General features: G+C 43.4%; 1 protein-coding gene across 3 annotated transcripts in view; it reads left to right on the plus strand.

Moving 5' to 3' along the window:
- Nucleotides 1-1867: 1867 nt before the first annotated feature.
- Nucleotides 1868-20192, plus strand: part of CTDSPL (CTD small phosphatase like) — an 82944-nt gene continuing 64619 nt past the window's right edge. For all 3 annotated transcript variants that reach the window (XM_054273227.1, XM_054273228.1, XM_054273229.1), the window contains exon 1: nt 1868-2081. In XM_054273227.1, the coding sequence (XP_054129202.1) occupies nt 2006-2081 (76 nt within the window). In that variant the 5' untranslated portion in view covers nt 1868-2005. The remainder of the gene's footprint in view (nt 2082-20192) is intronic.

The following is a 20192-nucleotide window of genomic DNA, read 5'->3' on the forward strand; positions in this document are numbered from 1 at the left end:
AGCAGAGGCTACAAGGAAGATTAATGGACTCTTATTAATGGAGGAAAAGCTGAGGAAAAGCTGTTCAGCCTTGAGAGGATGCACTGAGGGGACCTCACCAATGTCTGTCAGCATCTGCAGGGAGGGCTCGGAGCAGGGCTCAGGCCCAGCAATGGCACCAGAGGAATGGGCAGGAATGATCCCAGGGAGTTCCCCTGAACATGAGGCAGAACTTTTTGTGCAGTGACCAAACCCTGAACAGATCGTCCATAGAGGCTGTGGGGTCTCCTTCCCTGGGGATCTTCCAGAGCCATCTGGACACAATCCTGTGCTGTGTGCTCTGGGATGGCCCTGCTGGGGTCTTCTCTGCCAGAGCTGGGACAGGGAACAAGGTGACCCACTGTGGTGACTTTCAAATGGAGTGATTCTGTGATTTGAGCTGCACGCTTGCTTCTGAAAAAGACACCTTATGGTCACCTGTAAAAATACTTCACATGTCTTCTAATAGATGGTTTATATCTGTTCATGAATCTATTAATATTAGGTCTAGAGATGGCCAAGAGAGCTGGGGAAGGGTCTGGAGCACCAGGAGGGGCTGAGGGAGCTGGGAAGGGGCTCAGCCTGGAGAAAAGGGGGATCAGAGGGGACCTTGCGGCTCCCCATAACTCCCTGAACTCCCTGACAGGAGGGGACAGCCACGGGAGTCAGGCTCTGCTCCCAGGGAACAGGGACAGGATGAGAAGGAACAGCCTCGCATTGTGCCAGGGGAGGTTTATGTTGGACATTAGGAACAATTCCTTCACAGAAAAGTTGATTAAACATTAGGGACAGGACGCGGCAGTGAGGTGGTGGAATCACCGTCCCGGGAGGTGTTTGAGGAAAGCCCGCACGTAGCACTCAGTGGCTGACAGAGCAGCGCCGATCCCACAGCCCTTTTCCCTCCCAAACAATTCCGCCGCCGTGATTTATTTTTTCCCGCGCACCCCGAGGCGGGAAATGGCGGCCGGGCCGGGCCCGCCCCGCGCCCTCACGGCTGCCCGGCCCCACCCCCGCTGCAAGCCCGGCCCCGGCCCCACCCCCGCAGTGTTGTGCGCGCTGCCCGCCCCGCTCCGCCCGGCCCAGCCCAGCCCAGCCCGGGCCGGCCCCGCCCCGTTGTTTACCGCGCACCGCCGGGCGCTGCCGCTCCCGCCCCTCGCTCCGGACTCGGCGCGGGGCGGGCCGGGCGCGCTCACGGGCTCGGGGCGCGGCGGCGGCGGCGGCGGCAGCGGCGGCGGCGGGCGGGTTGTGGCGCAGCGCGGGGAGCGGCTCGGCCCCTTTCCCCTCCCTTCCTCCCCTCGCGCCGCGCTTCCCTCCTCGCCCGCGACCCGGGAACGGGGGGAGGAGGAGGAGGGAGGAGGAGGAGGAGGAGGAGGAGGAGGAGGTGGAGGTGGAGGGGGCGGCCCGGCGTCGCTCCGCCGAGCGCTGCCCGCGGGAGGAAGGGGGGCGCGGGGATGAGATAAGCGCGGGGGCGGGCGGCGGGGGGGGGAATGCAGGGGCGGCTCAGGTGGATGCGGGGGGCGGCGTGAGGCCGCGGGGGGAGGCGCGGAGCGGAGGGACGGGGGCTCTTCCCCCGCCTCGGGAGGCGGCGGGGGCTCGGGGGGCAGCGCTCGGCGGGCTTCCCGCAAGGGTGAATTGGATTAATTCGCTTTTTTTTAAAGGGGGGGGGAGGTTTGCGCTCCTTTCCCCCCCCCCCCCCTTCGCCGTGCAGAATTGGCGCCGGCAAGAGGCCGCTGTGGCATCGCGTTTGGCGTCCTTCCCACCCCCTTCCCCTCGGTGTCGCTCCTGGAGGAGTTGCTTGTTGAGGTTTTGGTTGTTTTTGGGGTTTTTTTTCCGATAGTTTTTTTTTTTTTTTTTTTTTCCAAATACGAACCTGCGTCTTGATTTTTTTTTTAAAACAAACAAACCCGCTCCCCCCCCAATAACCCCCCTCCGCACACAAGCCTGCCTCTGAGAGGGAAATAGCCAGGTGGAATCTCACTCTGTTTCCATGGACAACCCGTCCATTATCACCCAGGTGACTAACCCCAAAGAGGAGGAGATCCTGTCCTGCACTCAGGATAAAGGTGAGCTGCTTTCTGTCTTTCTCCGTGATTTTTTTTTTCCTCCCCTTCTATTTAAAAATGCACGTAGTAACAACTCGCATTCTTCAGTGGCCGGCTAATCCTCTCCAGGCTGCTGGGAATAGAGGAGGGTTTGTTGGGTTTGGGCTGGTTGTTGTTTTTTGGGTTTTTTTTTTCGTGGGATGAAGGTATTTGTGTGAAGGGTGTCTGAAACTGCTTGTTGGATACAGCTGAGAACTTGTTCAAAGTGTTTAAATACTGAATTTCATCAGTCATTTAAAAATACGCTCTTGTTCCTTGATGTTTGGGGAGGTAACTTTATAAGGTGGTCACTGTGCAGTTAGTGCCCCCCTTCAGGGAAGGGATACCTGTGCTGGGTGTGTTGGAAGGTTTTGAAATATCCGCTGGAAAGATTTAAAATTCTTTTCCCCTCTCCTTTTTTTTTTTTTTTTTTTTTTTTTTTAAACCAGATTTCTTTCCTATATTCCTCCCTGCCTCCCCATTTGAGAATCTGTGCAGCTTTCGGGTTTGTTGGAGGTTACTTGTGCCTCTCAGAAGGAGACACAGGCTACTTGTTAAAGCAGGCTCTGTTTGACTCCTTGGATAAATAGTTGTTGCTTGCGTAAGGCATCGCACTTGGATTGGGTTTTACTCCCAAATGAGATGAATCCAGCCTGGCTGAAGGAGCTGCTTCCCTCCAAAGTCTGCATGTTGTCGAGTGCCTTTAACCTTGTTTGCTTTCAGAGGCTTGGAGCAGTCTTGGGGCTGTAAGTGCTTGTGTTCCCGTGTCTGGTGGGTGAGCAGGAGGGTTCAGGTTTTTGGGGCTTGTTCACGGCTTTGGGAAGTTACTTGGATGTCACTTTTATGCTCTGTTACAGGCAGTGCTGGTAAATAGGGGAGAAAGGGCAGAAATTAGAAGTAACGAGTTATATCTCCATGTTCCTTGCTAGGTACAGTCAGATCTCTGAGCAGTTGTCTGAAATGGTAGATTGGTAGCTCCCCCCCTGAAATTGGTGGATTTAGTGCACAAAAAGCTTGCATTTTTGTGTGGCTCTTCATGGAACTAGTGAGGGCTCCTATGTTGTTGGAGAAGTTGTTCTCAGTTACTTCTGACTGCAAGGCCATACATGAAATCTGTTTCTTGCTTCACCAGTGCTGACTGCAGAAATACGGAGGTAGATTAAAAAAAAAGCCCAAACCATCAGGTTTGGGGGGTGTTTGAGCAAAAACTTACTTTTTTTCAGCATAGGAGTGTTTATGTAACTCTCTAATTCCTTTTGCTTGTGAGATGGTACTTCCACCACGAGGCCTGGTTTGGCTCAAGAGATTTTTGATGCTTTCCTCTGTTTTGGCAATGTGGAGGATGGGATACCTACAGTAAATAAGGTGCTGTGCTCTGCCTACCACGTCTCCTAAGATCTCTTTTGGGCTAGACATGTGTGATACTCTGCTCACATGTTGTGGTTTTAATGGCCTAGATTATTGTATGCAATGGAAGGGCTTCGTTAATATCTGTAGCAACTGCTTGAAATTTTAGTGTAAAAAAAAAAGCCAGTTGAGACAAGCAGAGGAAGATTTGACAGCTGGGAAGAGGAGTAGGCATCCACATCAAACAAGTGGCTTCGGAGTCCTCGGCAGAGCGAGTGAAAATATGCATCCAACTTGCATAACTCTGCAGTAACTTGCATAATGTGCATTGTGTTCTTGCTGTTGGTTTGTCTTTGGCAGAAAATCGTGATGGTCTTTTAGCAGAGAAGGAGCTTTTCAGGCTCGGTGTCAGCAGGGCTGGGCTGGGGGAGAGGGGAAGGAGGGGACCTGGAATTGGAGATGAGCAAACTCCAGCGTCATCTTCAAGCAGGAGGTGAATTACCATTTTTTTTTTCAGCTTTTGGGGTGTGTATTTTTTTTTTAAAACGTGGTTGGGTTGACGATGAGCTCTGTGGAAAGACTTTCACATCGCTCCAGAGCAACTTTAGCAGCAGGAGAACCGCGGCTCTGTCTGTCCTGGGCTCTGCGAGGAGAGCGCTGCTTGCTCCAACCTCTTCCCCTGCAGGTTTTCCCGGTGCTGGAGGTAGGAGCTTGTGGGAGCCCGTGGCTCTGCCTGCCTCCCTGGCGTGGCTGCCCATCCTCACCCAAATTTCTGTCAGATTTCAGAGCCTTTGGGTCCGGTGAGCTTGGAGAGAAAGAGCCCAGAGAGCCCAGATAACTCAGCTGTGCTGCTGGTTCAGGGATTGGTACAAAATGGCTCACAAATGTGCTAAGGCATAATGAATTAACTCTCTGTTTCATGACATCCAGAATCGGCTGAGGCTGAATTCTGGAGTTTTGTGATAAGGTGGAATACAGCAGCCCTGTGCTGTGTGAGGCAAGGCTGTTCAGTTTAATGAAAAGCTGTTTTTCTTTTTTTTCCCCTCTGAGTTTAGCATTTGGCTGCAGAAGGAAATTCCAGGGTACTAAGTGGCATGTGCTGGCTTTGGGAATCCTGGTTTTCTTAGGGTTGTTGAGACCTTGTGTTGCTGTTTCTCGTGGAAGAAAAATCATTTATTTTCTTGTTGTTCAGCTGGAGAGAGGCAGTTCCAGAGTAACTGAGCAGCTGCTAAATAATGCATGTGTATACTTCACGGTTTTGATTTTTTTCCCAAGATTTTCTTTAAGCTTTTAATCAGATGTGAGACCAGCATTTAGCTTGATTTATTTATTTTAAATGTATTTGTGTTTTAAAAGGAATTCGATGTGCAGTGTAGGCTTTTGCCAGATTTCTCCTGTGGGAGGGACTGAGGTTGGCAAGAAACAGAGCTGCTTCTCTGCTCCTGGGGCAGTTGTGTTTTTAGGTAAATAATGTGTTTTACTAATGCTCAAGCTTTTTCTTGCTAGTCCAGGTGTATTAAAAAATAGCATTTGAGATGAGTGAAGCTGTGGCAACTTAAGGGAGATCTTTTAAACACTAAGAAGGATTTGTTAACATTCATTTTTTAAGAAATAGCAAATAAATTTTGAAGGTGGAAAAAAACCAGGTCTTGGTATGTGAACCATTCCCTAATATGTTGCCACATGGTGGTGCACTGGATTTAGTTGTCTGTCAAGATGAAAGCTGAGCATGGAAGGTTTGCTACAATCATATTTTGTTATTATTATTATTATTGTAATGTTCTCAAATGCCTGTGGTGTTGGTGCTGCTGGAGGAGTTTGGTCCCTGTTTGTGTTGTTAAATTAGTTCCGGGAAATAGAAACTTAGATTTTCTCAACTGGAAGTGATTCATAGGTGCCTGGAAATTCTTTTGACACTAAATTCACAGAGAATTCAATTCTCTGTTAGTTTTTTAAGTAACAGAAATAGGATTTTTTTTGCAGAATATTTTATTCTGTGGTCATCTGGCACTTCTGGAAATTGGGAACATTAACAAACTTGAAGCTAAAATGGAAACCTAAGTATGTGAAAGGAGTTTTTTTTAACCAGGGTAAATGTAAGCAACTAAGAAAAATATAAATAAAAAATATGAAGAAAAAGTGAAAGCGTTGATCTCTACAAATCAGCACAGATAAAATCAACTGGTTATTTTTAAATTTGTATTAATTCATATTACTCACCTCTGATGTAAAATCTATATGGTTAAATGTATAGAAAACTGAGCAATGCTGCTCTGAGTGTCACATTGAGAGTGTGGTCATGGATGGGCAACAGGCATTCAGTCCAAAGAAATAAATTTCCTTTTTTTTACCTGCCTGCATTAATTTGATCCTCATAAATGATGCAAATTCTTGGCTGTTTCCAAGTGCCAAGTTCAATAGTGGTAAAAAACCAGTCCAGTCCTTCAGGTGCCTCCTTCAGGCTGTGGTGTTTTGTTTTCTGTCTTCAGCTGCATCTTTCCTGACTTCTCTAAGATTTTCCTGTCAGCTGAGTGTCTGTTTTCAGTTATTTAGAGTAACAGAATGTTTTAGTGTCCCTACAGATGTGAATTGTCTTCTGCAATAAATTGTATGAAAAAGGTTCACAATGGAACCTGAACCATTAGTTTTTTTAAAATCACAGTGTGAATGAGTCTCTGGGGATGTTTTCACAAACTTTTTTACCTTCTTTTCTTTCAAATAGAGTTGGAAAAAACCAGCAATGAGAGCAATACTCATTATAATTTTAAATAAAGAGTTCTGAAGATCTCAAGTTAAAAGCCAAAATAAATGTCTTTGTGTCTTCAATAAAAAAAAAACATTTTGAATATAGCTGAAAATATTTTGAATGTACTTTTTTGCCATGACATCACCAGGATTCAGAGTACTCAAACACTTGAACATATGTTAATGATCCTGAGACATTGTCTCAACAGATTTTTATAATATTGACTTCAGAGTTTTAACTCTAAAGTAGCATTTAAAGAGGAGAAGAAAGAAAAAAATAAAGATTTGGAAACCACTCCAGCAATCCACTGGAATGTGAATTGCTTGCAGAGGGTAAAATTTTAAATCATTAACTAATGACATAGCTGTTATATGAAACCAGAGTGGCCATACAGTAGGTTTTATGTTCCAGGGAGTCTGTAGTAACCTGTAGTAACCCAAGGTTTGATTTAGGGTCCCAGTTAACAGGCAGATGGGAATGATAATTTACCTAAATACCAAATATTCACTTTATAACCTGCAGTGTGATCATTCCTTCCCAGTGCTTGTTGTCACCTGAAATTCATACTGATTTCAATGTGGTGATTTAACTGAAGCGTTCAGAAGTTTAACATGCCTTTAAAAATAAAAAAAAAAAGAAAGAAACTCAACAAAGTTGACCTACATTTTGTTAATTCAGTATTCAGAAATGCAAATAGCATTTTCTGACATAATCAGTAAAATGCAGTGTGATCGATGCCACGCTTCAGCTCTCAGAGTTGAAGCTGAACATTCCACATGAGCCTCTGGATAGCAGCTCCATTTGTGTTTCTGTAAAGGGATAAAAACTGAAATGCTGAGAAGGCAAAAGGCCAAGAGAAATGAAACTCCCTGGCTTGGGCATTGTTGTGAAGGACTTTCCTGTTGCCCTCATAGATAGGTTGGACTGTGGGAAGCTTGTTTTCCCTTCATGGAATGATTCATTTATGAGCTTGGCTGCCCTGTAGAAGTTATCATTCTGACATGAAAATGGTTGCAGATTAGATCTATCCCATAATTTTTATGTATTTGTCAAATCTTAGTTCTTCCCTCTGTAGGAAGTGCACTTTTGAATTTTGAGTTGTTAGCAATGACCACCATGGTTGGAGCTCAGTATTACATTTCCAATTAAAAATCCAATTTTGGGCAATCCTGCCTATGGAAATGATAATTTAGGGTTTGAATTTATCCATTTCTCATGCCCAGCCAACAGAGAATTAGACAATTTGAAGTTTTTCTGTCAACATGAGCTAACATTTTCTTTAAAACAAAAAGAGTAGGAAAGCAAAGACAGGTTAATTATCTCCGTTCTTGCTTAGGTTTTGCCCGCTGTGTGAATCAGTGAGGGAAAATGTGGCTCATCCCTCTTTCTCCTCCCTGCCTGGGGGATATATCTGGCTGGGAGGGCACAGGAATGTGGATGTGTGTGGGACCAGGAGGGAGCAGAGAGGAGCCCGAGTGCTCCAGTTTGGGGATGGAGCAGGGAATGCAGTCCTGCCTCTGGAGCCCTGGCAGAGCCTGGTGGGGACACACAGGGAATCATTTTGATGTTTGGGATGGGCTCCCAGCCTGCCCTGACCACTCCTGATGGAGTCTGAGGGTCTCTGCCCACACATTTTGTGTGTCCCCTTATCCCAGCTCAGAATTATTTCCAGAAAGGGATGGGATCTTCCAAGCTGAAACAGGAGAAGGGCTGACACAACTGCAACAGCCAAGCCTGTTTAGATGTTTATAAAGATCACATCTGGATTGCTGGTGAGGATTGCAAACCATCCCATGCTTCTCAGCAGTGGAAACCTGGCTGGAAAAACCTCCCAGAAACATTCAGCAACATCTCCATGAGTTGGTTTTAGTGGATGTTCTGATCTAAACTCTATTTTCAGTGCTCAGCTCACACATCTCACTGGGTTTGAATGATTTGCTGAATTCCCAGAGCAAAGAAGCCTTTTGTGCTTTAATGGCATCACAGACACTTCCAAGAGTTTCATACTGGAAATGTTAATCATCTGTAAATTCTGTTTTTGCTGGAGTTTGAGGGGAGTTTAATTTATTTTTACTTGGAGAGGTTGAGGCATGAAACAGACATGGATGGGATGGATATGGAAAGCAGAAGTAGCATCTAAATAAATCTGAGTGAAAATATCTTCCATGTGCTCTGCTGTGGTATAATTTTGGCCTTTTTTTTTGTATTTCTGGAATGTTTGCTGTAAAGCAAGGAAAAAAAGTCTAAGAGTCTTATACAGTTCAGTCCTTTCAGTGCCAGCTGCTACTGTGTAACACAGATACAAGCAGTAAAAATATCAACTTTAACCAAATGAGCAGAGAAAGTCCTGTTCTAAAGCTTGTGGGCTTTATTCAGCCTGTTATCAAAATGATCACTTGCAAAGTGCCACTTATTGTTTTCTTTGTACAAGATAATAAAGTATGATTTGTAAAAAGAAGAACCCAATTATTAGAAGTGATTGGCTGCACTAGAAATGAGAATTCTATTATCTAGAAAATTTATGGCGAGTTAAAGCTGAATAAATACATGATAGACTTGGATTCTAAGGATGTTGAGGGTTGAAATGAGATTTTTTTTCCTTTATTTATGTTTTCAAGAAGCTGTTAGTCTCTTCTGAATGATTATTAATATATTTAAAGCCTGACAGATGGGGAAAATAAGACTCTGCAGGACCTATTTTGTACAGAGGAGCAGCCCCAAATAATGGATGCCTGATCAAAATCTAATGTATATATAACTTTTCAAACGTTTCTAAAATATCAGAACAGGTTTGTAGGAGGCAAATATTTCCTGAACCTCAGCCTGCAGTTACAGTTTGCATATTGATGATATTGTTTAAAGCCAAGTCCTCTGTGCTGAGTAGCTGGCCAGCTGTTTGCTGCCACTGTTGCAAAGCTTTTTCTGCTGGTAGCAAGGGAAATATTGATTTTTATTCGCTGCCCTGCTCTCCCCACCCCCGCAGCTCTCTGCTTCCTGCCTTGTCCTCCAGCATTCCCAGCGGAATTGGCAGTAAAAAGAACCTTGCTGTTTCCTGGCCTGCTGTAATCAGCAGTAAAATTTGAAACTTTCTTGTTTATTTGATGATTTGCAAAGCTTGGCTGTTCCCTTGGTGTGTGGGACTCCTCCCCTGGCCTCTGGGAGCCAGAGGGAGGGATGTGCTTCCAGCTCTTGAGGGTGAATTCCTGCCTTTGGGAACACTTTGGGGGAGATAAATCACTTTCCATCCTCATAATCACCACAAAGAAATTGTGCCACAAAGGTGCTGTTACAGTGGACACGTGTCAAAAAATTCAGGTGTGGTTTTTTTTTTTTTGAAGCAATGTTAGTAAAGAGTTTTTATAAAAGATACAAATTTTAGACAAAGTCATTCTGAGCATGCATTGAACAATTGGCAGACAGTGCTGCTTTATTTCTGTCCACAAAAGCTGTCTTGTATTTTCATGCCTGAATATTTACACACTTGCATTCGTTCCCCATGAGTGCACGTCCGTGTGGTTACCAGGGATCCGATTCCAGGAAAGCTCTCACTGGATCACAGAAGGCTTTGGGCTGGAGGGAACCTTCAAACTCAAACAGTGCCACCCCCTGCCATGGGCAGGGACACCTTCCACCGTCCCAGGGTGCCCCAAACCCTGTCCAACCTGGCCTTGGGCACTTCCAGGGATCCAGGGGCAGCCACAGCTTCTCTGGGCACCTGTGCCAGGGCATCCCCACCCTCCCTGAGAAGAATTTCTCCCTAATATCCCATCTAACCCTGCCCTCTGGCAGTTCTAAGCAATTCTCCTTTATTCTGTCATTGTCCCTTGTCCCCAGTCCCTCTCCAGCTCTCTTGGAGCCCCTTCAGGGCTGGAAGAGGCTCTGAGATGTTCCAGAACCTTCTCTTCTCCAGATGAACACCCCCAACCCTCTGTTTGTTGTGAGGGTGTTCACAGGGGTTCTTGGATGAGGGAAGAGATGAGGATCTGACTCCATGTTTCAGAAGGCTGATTTATTATTTTATGATCTATATTACATTAAAACTGTACTAAAAGAATAGAAGAAAGGATTTCATCAGAAGGCTGGCTAAGAATAGAATAGGAAAGAATGATAACAAAGGTTTGTGGCTCAGTCTCTCTGTCCAAGCCACCTGACTGTGATTGGCCATTAATTAGAAACAACCCCATGAGACCAATCACAGATGCACCTGTTGCATTCCACAGCAGCAGATAATCAATGTTTACATTTTGTTCCTGAGGCCTCTCAGCTTCTCAGGAGGAAAAATCCTAAGGAAAGGATTTTCCATAAAAGATGTCTGTGCCAGTTTGTCTCCATGCCAGAGGTTCTCCAGCTCTCAGAGTTTTTTTTGTGGCCTCCTGGTGTTTCTGCAGCAGGTCCAGCTCAGTGAAGCTCAGAATGGTGGGTGTAAATTTTAAACTTGGTTTGCAGTGTGAGGTTTGCCAGTTTTTCCCTAGTGATAGTCAGATAGAGGCATTCTACAGAGGAGAGGTCAATAGTGGCACATTCCTAGAAAATATTTTACCATTTATATCCTTGCTTCAGCCAAGCACAAAGAAAGGTCTGACATTTATCACCTGGAGAGGAGGGTACAATTGTAAAGTATCTCATTACACCTTCACAAAACCCTTAAAAATTTTTACAAATGGGCTTATGGGACTTCTTTCAACTGCAATTGGTTAAAAATACACATTAACAATTTGATGAATGCAGTGTAAAGTGAAGCACTTCAGGGAAAACACTTCAAGTATGTATTTCACAGGGATTTTTGGAATTAATCTTTGACCTTTTGGGTTTTTTTAAAATTCTCTCCTTTGCCTTGTTTTGCTTTCTTGCCTTTTTATCTCCTCATCAGAAGATCTGGGCTGCAGCAGCTGTCTCTGTGCTCTGATGCTGTTGAACTCCCTGGGCTGAGGTGTTTGGTGGCAGAATTACCCATGGATAATTCTGATGTCACTGCTGGGTTAAAGATTGGATTCTACCTCAGGGATCTTTTCCAAGTTTTCTGGTTCTGTGGGAAGTTGATGTTTGGGGCTGAGGAGGAGCCCTGGACAGTGCTGCAGGGACAGATTGTCTCCTGGGAAGTTGGTGAGGTAGGAGCTGTCATATAAGGAGAGATGTTTTATGTGTTGAAATTCAGGAAAATAAAGGTTTTTTATCACCTCCACTGGATGTTGTGCTATATTTAAAGGGAGAAATGCATGAAAAATAGCCAGAATAATAGAATAAGTACTCCAGGGCTCTTCCCAGAGCTTGGCTTCAGAGTGAAAGGCAGAAAGTCACATTTGGGTTAAAGGAAATATTTCCTCATGCCTCATACAGGTGACCTGCATAGCCTGTGAAGAAATGGTTTCCAAAACTGTTTATCTGGGAGTTCCTAAACAGGATTAACTGGCAGCAATTTGCATTTGTTATAACTGATGCAACCTTTTAAAGGTACTGAAAACCAGTGTTACAAACACTGATTGTGTTTCAGCCTATGAACTGTGTGTCACCAGTCCTAGAATGGTTTGGATTGCAAAGCACATTAAACATCATCCAGTTCCAACCCCACCATGGACAGGAGCACCTTCCACTAGATCAGGCTGCTCCCAGCCCCATCCAGCCTGGCCTTGAGCATTTCCAGGGATGGAAATGGGGCAGTGGAGGAAGGAAAGGTAAAATTTCATTACAACTGAACACATCAAGTGTTTGTGCTTGGATTTATCCTGAACTCACTGACCCTTTTCCTGTGCTGGGTGCTGCAAGATGATTACCTTTGCCAAGTCATTTGCTGGCCAGCTGCCAGTTCTCATTACTTTTTATGATGTGAAGCTGATTTTGTTGAGAATCCACAAGTTGGAAGTGATTTGGAGAGTTTTGCAAGTGGAGAAAAGGGGGGAAGGTTATGTTAGTTGGGGAATTAAGAAAAGAAAAGGAAAAGAATCCTGAATGCAATCTGCAGAGCAATTCATTTGCTAATTACACATTGACATAAACTGGAAAGTCCCAGAAGGAGGGGGGTTTACAGCATAACTGGAAAACAATTTGCATCTGTGTGGAGGTCTGTGCTTATCCACAAAGGAATGAGATTTTAACTGGATTTGTTTAATCGGGTTTATCATGAGTGCAGAGTTCTGGGCTCCCTTCTCCCTCACATTGCAGCAGCTCCTGTCTTTCTGGAAGATTCCCTCTTGTGTTGAGATTAAATATGTCAGAGAAGGATGTATGGTGAAGTTTAATGGAGATTGAAAGTGAAACCTAAGAAAAAGCAGGAAGTGTCCTTCTGTATTTTAGAGTGGATTGAATACATGAATGTTCCTGGCTCCAGATTACCATGATAAAACTGACAGCTTAATGCAAACTTGGCCCTGAAATTCAAATGCCTTTTTTTTATCCCTGCCCTCTGAGAGATCTGAAACACTCCAGCAAATTCTTCCTGTCTCTGCTGGGAAGGTTGCTAATGACTAATTGTACACACTAATTACATGCTAACTAGTATTGCTACAAAGAGCATTCAGTGTTACTCTTAGGATAGTTTGGGGATTTTTTCCCTATGAATCTTTAATATTTTTTGGTGCTTAACATGTTACCCTAGAGTTGCCTCCACTTTCCCCTTGGTAAACGTGTCATGATGAAGAAAAGACAAAAATCTGAACAAAACTAGAAATCAAACGTGACAGTTTTGAAATGGGAATCTGTTCAGGTCTCATGCCTGTATTTACTTGTTGCCCATCATTATAAATCACCTGTTCAGCATCCTTCTGGCAGGCAGGGGAGCTCTGAGAGCAGAATGTTTTTAAAAATGTCACTTGTAGCAGTGATGGATCCTTTTCAGTACCTTGAAATCAATCAGTTGTTTATCTAAACATAAGAGCTAAATGCTGTTACTAGCTCATGATACAAAACTGTAATAATATTCAGAGGAGAAAAATGAGCTTTCAGAGCAAACCTGGCCCAGGTGCTGGGAGCAGCCTCAGCAGATTCCTGAGGACCAGGTGTCCCTCAGCCAGGTGCCATTGCCACAGCATGCAGAGCAGCATTCAGGAACTAAAAACAACACATCACAAGGAGGTTTTGATTTATAATTTTTCCAAAATGTCTTTTCAGAAAAAGTCCTAAATAGAATAAAACTCTGCCATTTCATTTTGTGTGATATGCTGGATTAAGCCCTGAAGTACAGAACTTTTTGTTGGCCATGTGCAGCTGTGGTTCTGTTCAAATACAGTTTCCACAGTGGTGAATTTCTGCTGCCCCAGATGGTTCTGGTTCTTTCCCTCATCACTTGTTTCACCAAACTCTCCTCAAATAACACTTATAATCTTCCTAAATTGTAAATCTAAAAGTATTGATTATGGCTTTACAACATAAAAAATAATTACCTGTCCTCCCCAATCCAAGAAAACAAAAAACCAACACAAACCCCCCTAGGAATAAAATCAAGCAAACCAGAATAAAGCACAGGAAAAATTCCCAGTAATATTAGCAGGGATATAAGCTGTGAGTATGAAACCACTCCTGGAAATGGGGAAGGTGACCTTGTGGTGGTGACCAGGAGGACACAGCAGGACAATTTTTAGCAAGGTGACCTGGCACTCAGCCTGGACAAACCACTCTGCAGCCCCTGCAGAAAGGGGGATGCTGGTCTGCAGGGGTGTGCATTTATCTCAGTATTGTTTATACCAAAACACAGAAGTAACTCTGGTTTTATTTTGGAAATGCCTTCAGTGGGCACTAAAAGACAGATAAGAGTAAAATAATTCTGGGCTGACTCATTGCAGAATGTGCTGAGGTAATCCTGAGTTGCTGTTAAGGTTAATATCTGTTTAGTTTAGGCTTTGTTTACCCTTGTGCTGTGGATAGAGGGTGTTGGAATTCACCTGAAATAATTTTAGAAGTTCATAGGTAAAAATTCATTATTTCTTCAGCAAACAATGTACATAGTAATTAACAAAAAAAAAAAAAAACCCAAAAAAAAAAACCAAAACAACTTGATTTTTTTTTTCTTTTGCTGATGGTGAAAGGCTGAAGTAAAATGTTTCCACTGGCCACTTAAAATACCAGGTGGAGTCAGATGGGAAAACAAAACTTCATGGTGCTGTTTTTAAACTGTTTTCCAGTAATTGTCAGCCCAATACATGCTGATCTTTAAAAAAAAAAAAAAAAACCTGCAATTTTTGTTATGAAGATGATTTCTGAAGTCCCACTGTAGGTGGTCCTTATATGAAAGCCTTCAAGTAATAAATGGCTTTATCTTCTCTTCTGCTAATAAGGTCAGTAGAGGTTTCTCTTTTGGATAATAATAACAAGTTTCAAAGGCAAGAGAATCCTGAGTGGAAAACAGGTTCAGAGTTACCAGGTGATTGGCAGCTGCTGCTGCTGGAAGTGTTGTACAGGAATAAACTCCTTTTCTTGCTTTAATTAGGACCATATGTGTACAGCAGCTGTGATTGTCTGGGAAGCTGCATCCTGTATTTTCAAATAGCTGAGAAAATGTTGCACTTGTGGAAATCACTACCAAGTCCAGTGGGCACATATCTTTGAAAACGTTTGGTTTTGCTTTTTATTTATTCGTTCAGAGCAGTCAGACATTGATTGAGGTTTGATGGATTTGTGCTGGAACAAAATAGATACAGAATATTTCCCCCAGGTGATAAAATAACTGTTTGGGCTCAGTATCTGAAAACATGTTTAAAAACCCCACCAAATTCCAAGCTTACTAAGCAACTAAAACACCTCTAAACTCTTGTTTTCTTTGCAAAGTCTGCTTGGATTAACTTCTCTGTAATCAGTTGTGCTGCATGATAAATAATAGCAAAAATAATAAATGGACAAGATAAATTAATATGAACATGATTTGTGTTCTAGTGAAAGGGACCATCAAGTATTTGCAAGGATTTTAAATTCTGGAAAATTTTAGTTTTAATTCCAGAATTAAAACTTGAATTAATTATAGAATTAACATTTTAATTCTAGGCTTTTTAATTCTAGAAACAAAACCTGTCAGCTGAAGGGAGGGCTTGGATGCTGGACTTTAAGATACTTCTTTGGCAATGTTTGGGTAGAAGTGACCACTAACGCCCTTCCCTCTGGAAAACATCCCATTTATTTATAGCACTTCCCAGAGGATAAATGCAGCCCTTGGAACACTCACAGGAAATAATAGCAATGAGCTGCCTTTTGCTCCAAGTGGCCAAATATGCCACTTTCCTTGTGTGCTGGTTTAGGGCAAATTTGTTAAAGAATCTGCAAAGGAGGGCCCCTCCAGAAAGCAAAACCCACACGGCCCCTCCCCCCAACCGGTTCGGGAAAAAATTCCTTGGAGAGAGGTGGAAAGAACCTGTTTATTTCAGGCACAGCACCCCCCAGCACACAAAATGAACAATACCCAATGACACCGCTCTGAGAAAGGTGACAAATTCAGAAAGTCTCTTTCGGGGGTGGTTGCTCTGTTCTCAGTCCCTCCGGCGCTGGGGCAGCTGCTGCAGCCAAACCTTCGGTGTTCCCGGGTCCCAGTCCGGAGCAGGTTCGAGATGGTCACAGAAACAGGGGAGGAGAAACAGTCCGGGAAGGGATTTGGACTGTTTAGGTAAACTAGCTAATAAGCAGAAGCAAAAGCGAGAGCAGAAGCAAGAGCAGAAAAGCAAGCAAGCAAAGCAGCAAGCTGCAAGCTAGAAGTGAAAAACAGCCCTATGTACTGCTCATTTCTGTGTCCCTGATAAGGGAAACCCGAACAAAACTTCCACTCTTCAGAGTCGGTCTTAAAGGCACAGAACAGATGAGTGGGGATACAAGCATCATAACGTCACCCCAGGACACCTTGGTTGCTGGAGTGCCCACATCTCGCTGTTCCTGCCCTGTGTGGAGCCAGGAGATGTCCCAGGGCACTCCCTGCCCGTCACTGCTCCCCTCTCTGCTGCCTGGGGGGTTTTATTGGCTTGGTTTGGTTTTTTTCTGTGTTTATTCACAAACACCACTGTGTTTCCACCATCCATTTCAGCCTTTTTCAGGAGGGGCTGAGGCAGATGTGCTGTTGTCTCTCAGCTGTGGATGTGTGGCTGAAAGAGGCAGTGTCCTGCTCATCTCTGCCCATCCTCATTTGGCAAAAATTATCTTCCAGACAAAGCTTTCTGCCATCATTGGTGCTTTCAGTTCAGTCATTTGGGTTGCTTGGAGGGGTCCTAAATAATGCAGCACTTAAAAATCTGAAGGGGCTTTTTCAGGAATGATCAAGTATTCAAACTGTTGCTGGAACCATTTCCATATCTGAAAAAAGGAAATATTACAGGTGCTGAGGAACAGGAGAATTTTCCTTTTTTTTTGTTCATAAAGTTTCAGGTGAGGGCATCTTATGTTTGAACAGTTTTTGGGTTTGGTGGGTTTTTTTTGGATAAAATAATACTTGATAATAAAAAATTTAATTGTGGCTTTGTCCTGTGTGCATATAAATAAAGAAAGCGGATTTGTCTTAAAAGTTGGTGGAGGAATCACAGGTGCTGTAGGATGACATGAATTTTGGGGGCTCCATTAACAGTGAAGAAGCCTGTACAGATTTTCACTGACCTCTGTGCACAGAGAGAAGTTAAATAGAGTTCAAAGTCCTGATTTGCCAGCTTTGTCACCAGCTTTGTCACCCTGTGTGTCAGCGCTGGGGTTTGGCTCCATCGCAGTGGAACTGGGGATGCAGACCTGCAGAGTGCCACCAGTCAGCTCCTCTTCACAGGAGAAAGGAGAAGAGGGGAAAACTTGGCAGCAGAAATTCAGTGGTTGGTGGTGATGTTCTGCCTCTCTAAGTTTAGCAGCCTTGGGGGTGGTTGTTAAAATGAATTCTCAGATTTTGAAACCCAGCGTTGGGAGCAACGTTAGGTAACGTGCTGGAAGCCCATCCGTGCTGCCAAACCCCCAACACCTGGGTGGATTTACAGTAATTCAATAAAAATGGAAGAGATTTAAAAACTCTCCCTGTTGCAGGCAAGAATTGTGTGCTTTTGTCACGGATGGGCTGGAGGCAGAGCATTTCAATTGGGATTTGTGGAAGGTTCATGTCACAGCCAAGTCCTGTCTCTCCACTCCATAAAGCAAACCTGAACCCAGCATCAGCAGGGCTGGGTTGTTTTGCCACTGTAGAGAAATTTCTTGTGTCTGTTGCACAGCCAGGAGAACAATATAGAGGCTTATGGAAAGGCTGCATTATTATCCCAGGGGCCTTTTGGATGGATGGCAGTGTTTCTATAGGATGGTAGCAAATCAGCCATTGCAAAAAGCTGCAAGTGAATTCCATAAAATATCACCTCTCCTCATTCTTTCTCTGATGGATTTTGTCAGCTGCCTTCCTGAGTGAGTACCACCAACTTTTTTTTGTGTTTTTCCTTCAGCATTGCCATGAAATCTTGTCTTAGTTGCCTGTTTGTGAATGAAATTATTTTTGCAAGATTGAGATGCTTTGCATGATTATTCAGGAAAAGTCTTTGTAAGAAATTTTTAATTTCCTGCTATTTTTGAAGGAAGAGAATTTTCTGCTCTTTTCCCCATGCATCTAAGGGAAATCATGTTGTAGTGTACAAAATCAATACTCAGGTCTGAAAAGGGAGGGGGATTCATCTGAGATAATGATTTAACACTGGCTGGAGAGAGAAATGGGATGCTGTTGTGGAGTGAGGGAAGAGATCACATGAACTGGATTCTGGATTTGTCTTCTATAAATTTTGGATTCTGAGTGGATTTATCTTCTATAAATTTTGGATTCTGACTGGATTTATCTTTTATAAATTTTGATAGTCCAGGGAACTGCTAATGGGAGAAAAAAAAGTCCAAAACCTGCATCCCACTAGAAGAATTCCATACTGTCCTGTATTTCTCTTTAATGTATTCAGCAAGCATAAATTTGCTGCACTTACAGTAAAATGAAATTTTCATAGCTGTTTAGAACTTAGATTTTATATATTTTTTAATGAATTTTATTGGATTTTCAGTGATTTTGGTCTTCAAGGTGCTCTTGTCAGTGGAAAGAAAGATGCAGGAGTGGGGAATCCTTGGCAGAGCTGTTCCCATGGCTTCTGCCTCCCTCATCCCCACCTTTCTCCCCTTGTGAACTTAGAGCTGGGATATTTTGGAATCTTTTCTCATCCTGCAGGTATTTGTGCCTGGCCCCTGTACAGGAGCTTAACTCTGGTTCAAGGGGAGGCATTAACACAGGTATTTGTGTTTTGGCTTGGGAAGGGGTTGAATTTACAGCCAACTTTCCCTTAGGACCAGATGAAATCATTCTGCAGCCTCAGCTGTGAGCTCAGTGGTGTGATTTCAGTGGGGCTGGTGTGTGGCACTAAGGATGAAATTCACCTCACTGCTGGAGCTTGGCAGGGTGAGATTCATGATCAAAGTTTGCAATTTAGGAAATATTTACAGGGCATTGAGCAGACAGTGAAACCCTAACACTGCTCACCCTTTTTCTGTGATCACTGATCAGCAAGGTGTATTTATTTCCACTGGCAGACTGTGAGGTTGCTTGCTCTACCTCTGCTGTTAATGTCCCAGGAAATAATTTAAGGGAATGAGGGTGCTTGAAAAGTTAGGATCTGGAGAAAGAAGATATTTCTACAGTAAATAGAAAACTGAGAAAAAGGAGGGCAAGGTAACTGAGAGAAAACTGGAGGAAAGCTTTTAAGGAATTCAGTGTGATAGAAATGTCAGTTGAAAAAAATAAGTCACCTTTCAGGTGTCACACAAGCCCTTTTAAGGTTTTCTTCCTTGGCAGTATAGGTTTTCAAGATAAAAATACTAAGCTTTAATTTTCTGCTGCAGAAAGGAATTGAAAAGAAAAGGCTTATTGTTCATACAAGACTGGCAGACTAATGTCAGAGAGGGATTTTTTTTAAAAGCAGTGGGGTTTTTAACCCATTAATGTTATTTCAGCCATTGTAAATAATTCTTTGAGCAGCTGAGGGTGAGTTTGTGCTCCTGTAATCACATGGAACAACTGGAGGAAAGTATTGTTGCCTGGTTTTGTGTTGGTCATTGTGAGAGGAGGTTCCAGGTCATGGCACTGCCCAGGCATTCAGGTGGGGAGAGACTTCTGGAGATTCTTGTTCAGAGCAGGGATGGAGATGCTCCAGATTTGGATCCACAGCCTCTGGAACCCTATTGGAGTGTTTGACCACAGTAATTATTAATCTTTAGGGGAAATTTATCCTGCTGCAAGTAGGATCTGTTGCCTCTTGCGTTGCTCCTGTGTCTGTAGCTCTACAAATCTCAGTCTGTGTTCTCCATAACCTCCTCAGAATCTGTATGTGCTTAAAATGTTAACCTAGGTGTGCAAAAGGCTAATTATTAAAATTATTCTTTGTCCAGTGTTCCCTCTTACTCAGGCAGTTCTGTGTTTACTTAAATATAATTTATCTGCAAAGATCCTTCTCCTCCACAGTGTTTGTGGTGATTTCCAGTTTAAAGCCAGTGCTCCATTCTGTCCTCACACCTGCCTTGGCTGTATTTGTTTCCTGAAGATACCGTGGATATAGATTCCTCCTTAAAAAATAAATAACAATTTTGTTATGCTCTCATCTAAGCCACTTTTTGGTATAGTTTAATTATCTGTTGGGAGTAGCTGCCCTATTGTACATGCAGGTTTTCTAGAGTAAGTCTAGCTTTTCAGGTTTTCTAGAGTAAATAAAAATCCCACTTTCAACTAAGTCATACTACATGTCAAACCCCTCAGAATTGTTAAGTCACTTCATTTAAAAGAGGTGTTCCTCTTTTCCAGCCCTCTTTTGATAAAGATTTAAGGTGCTGGTTCTTGAGATGCTCTCCCCAAATTACTGAATGTTCCAGAAAAACACAAACTGTGCAAAGGAGTAATAAAATGATTCTTTATCAAGTGTTTCCCTCTGAATCAGGCAGTTCTGTGTTTATTTAAATATAATTCATTTGCAAAGATCCTTCTCTCCCACAGTGTTTGTGGTGATTTCCAGTTTAAAGCCAGTGCTCCATCCTATCCTCACACCTGCCTTGGC

Source organism: Melozone crissalis, unplaced genomic scaffold, assembly GCF_028551555.1.
Source record: "Melozone crissalis strain CALT ecotype California unplaced genomic scaffold, PUWL_Pcris_2 ptg000016l_1, whole genome shotgun sequence".
NCBI classification, from domain to species: Eukaryota; Metazoa; Chordata; class Aves; order Passeriformes; family Passerellidae; genus Melozone; species Melozone crissalis.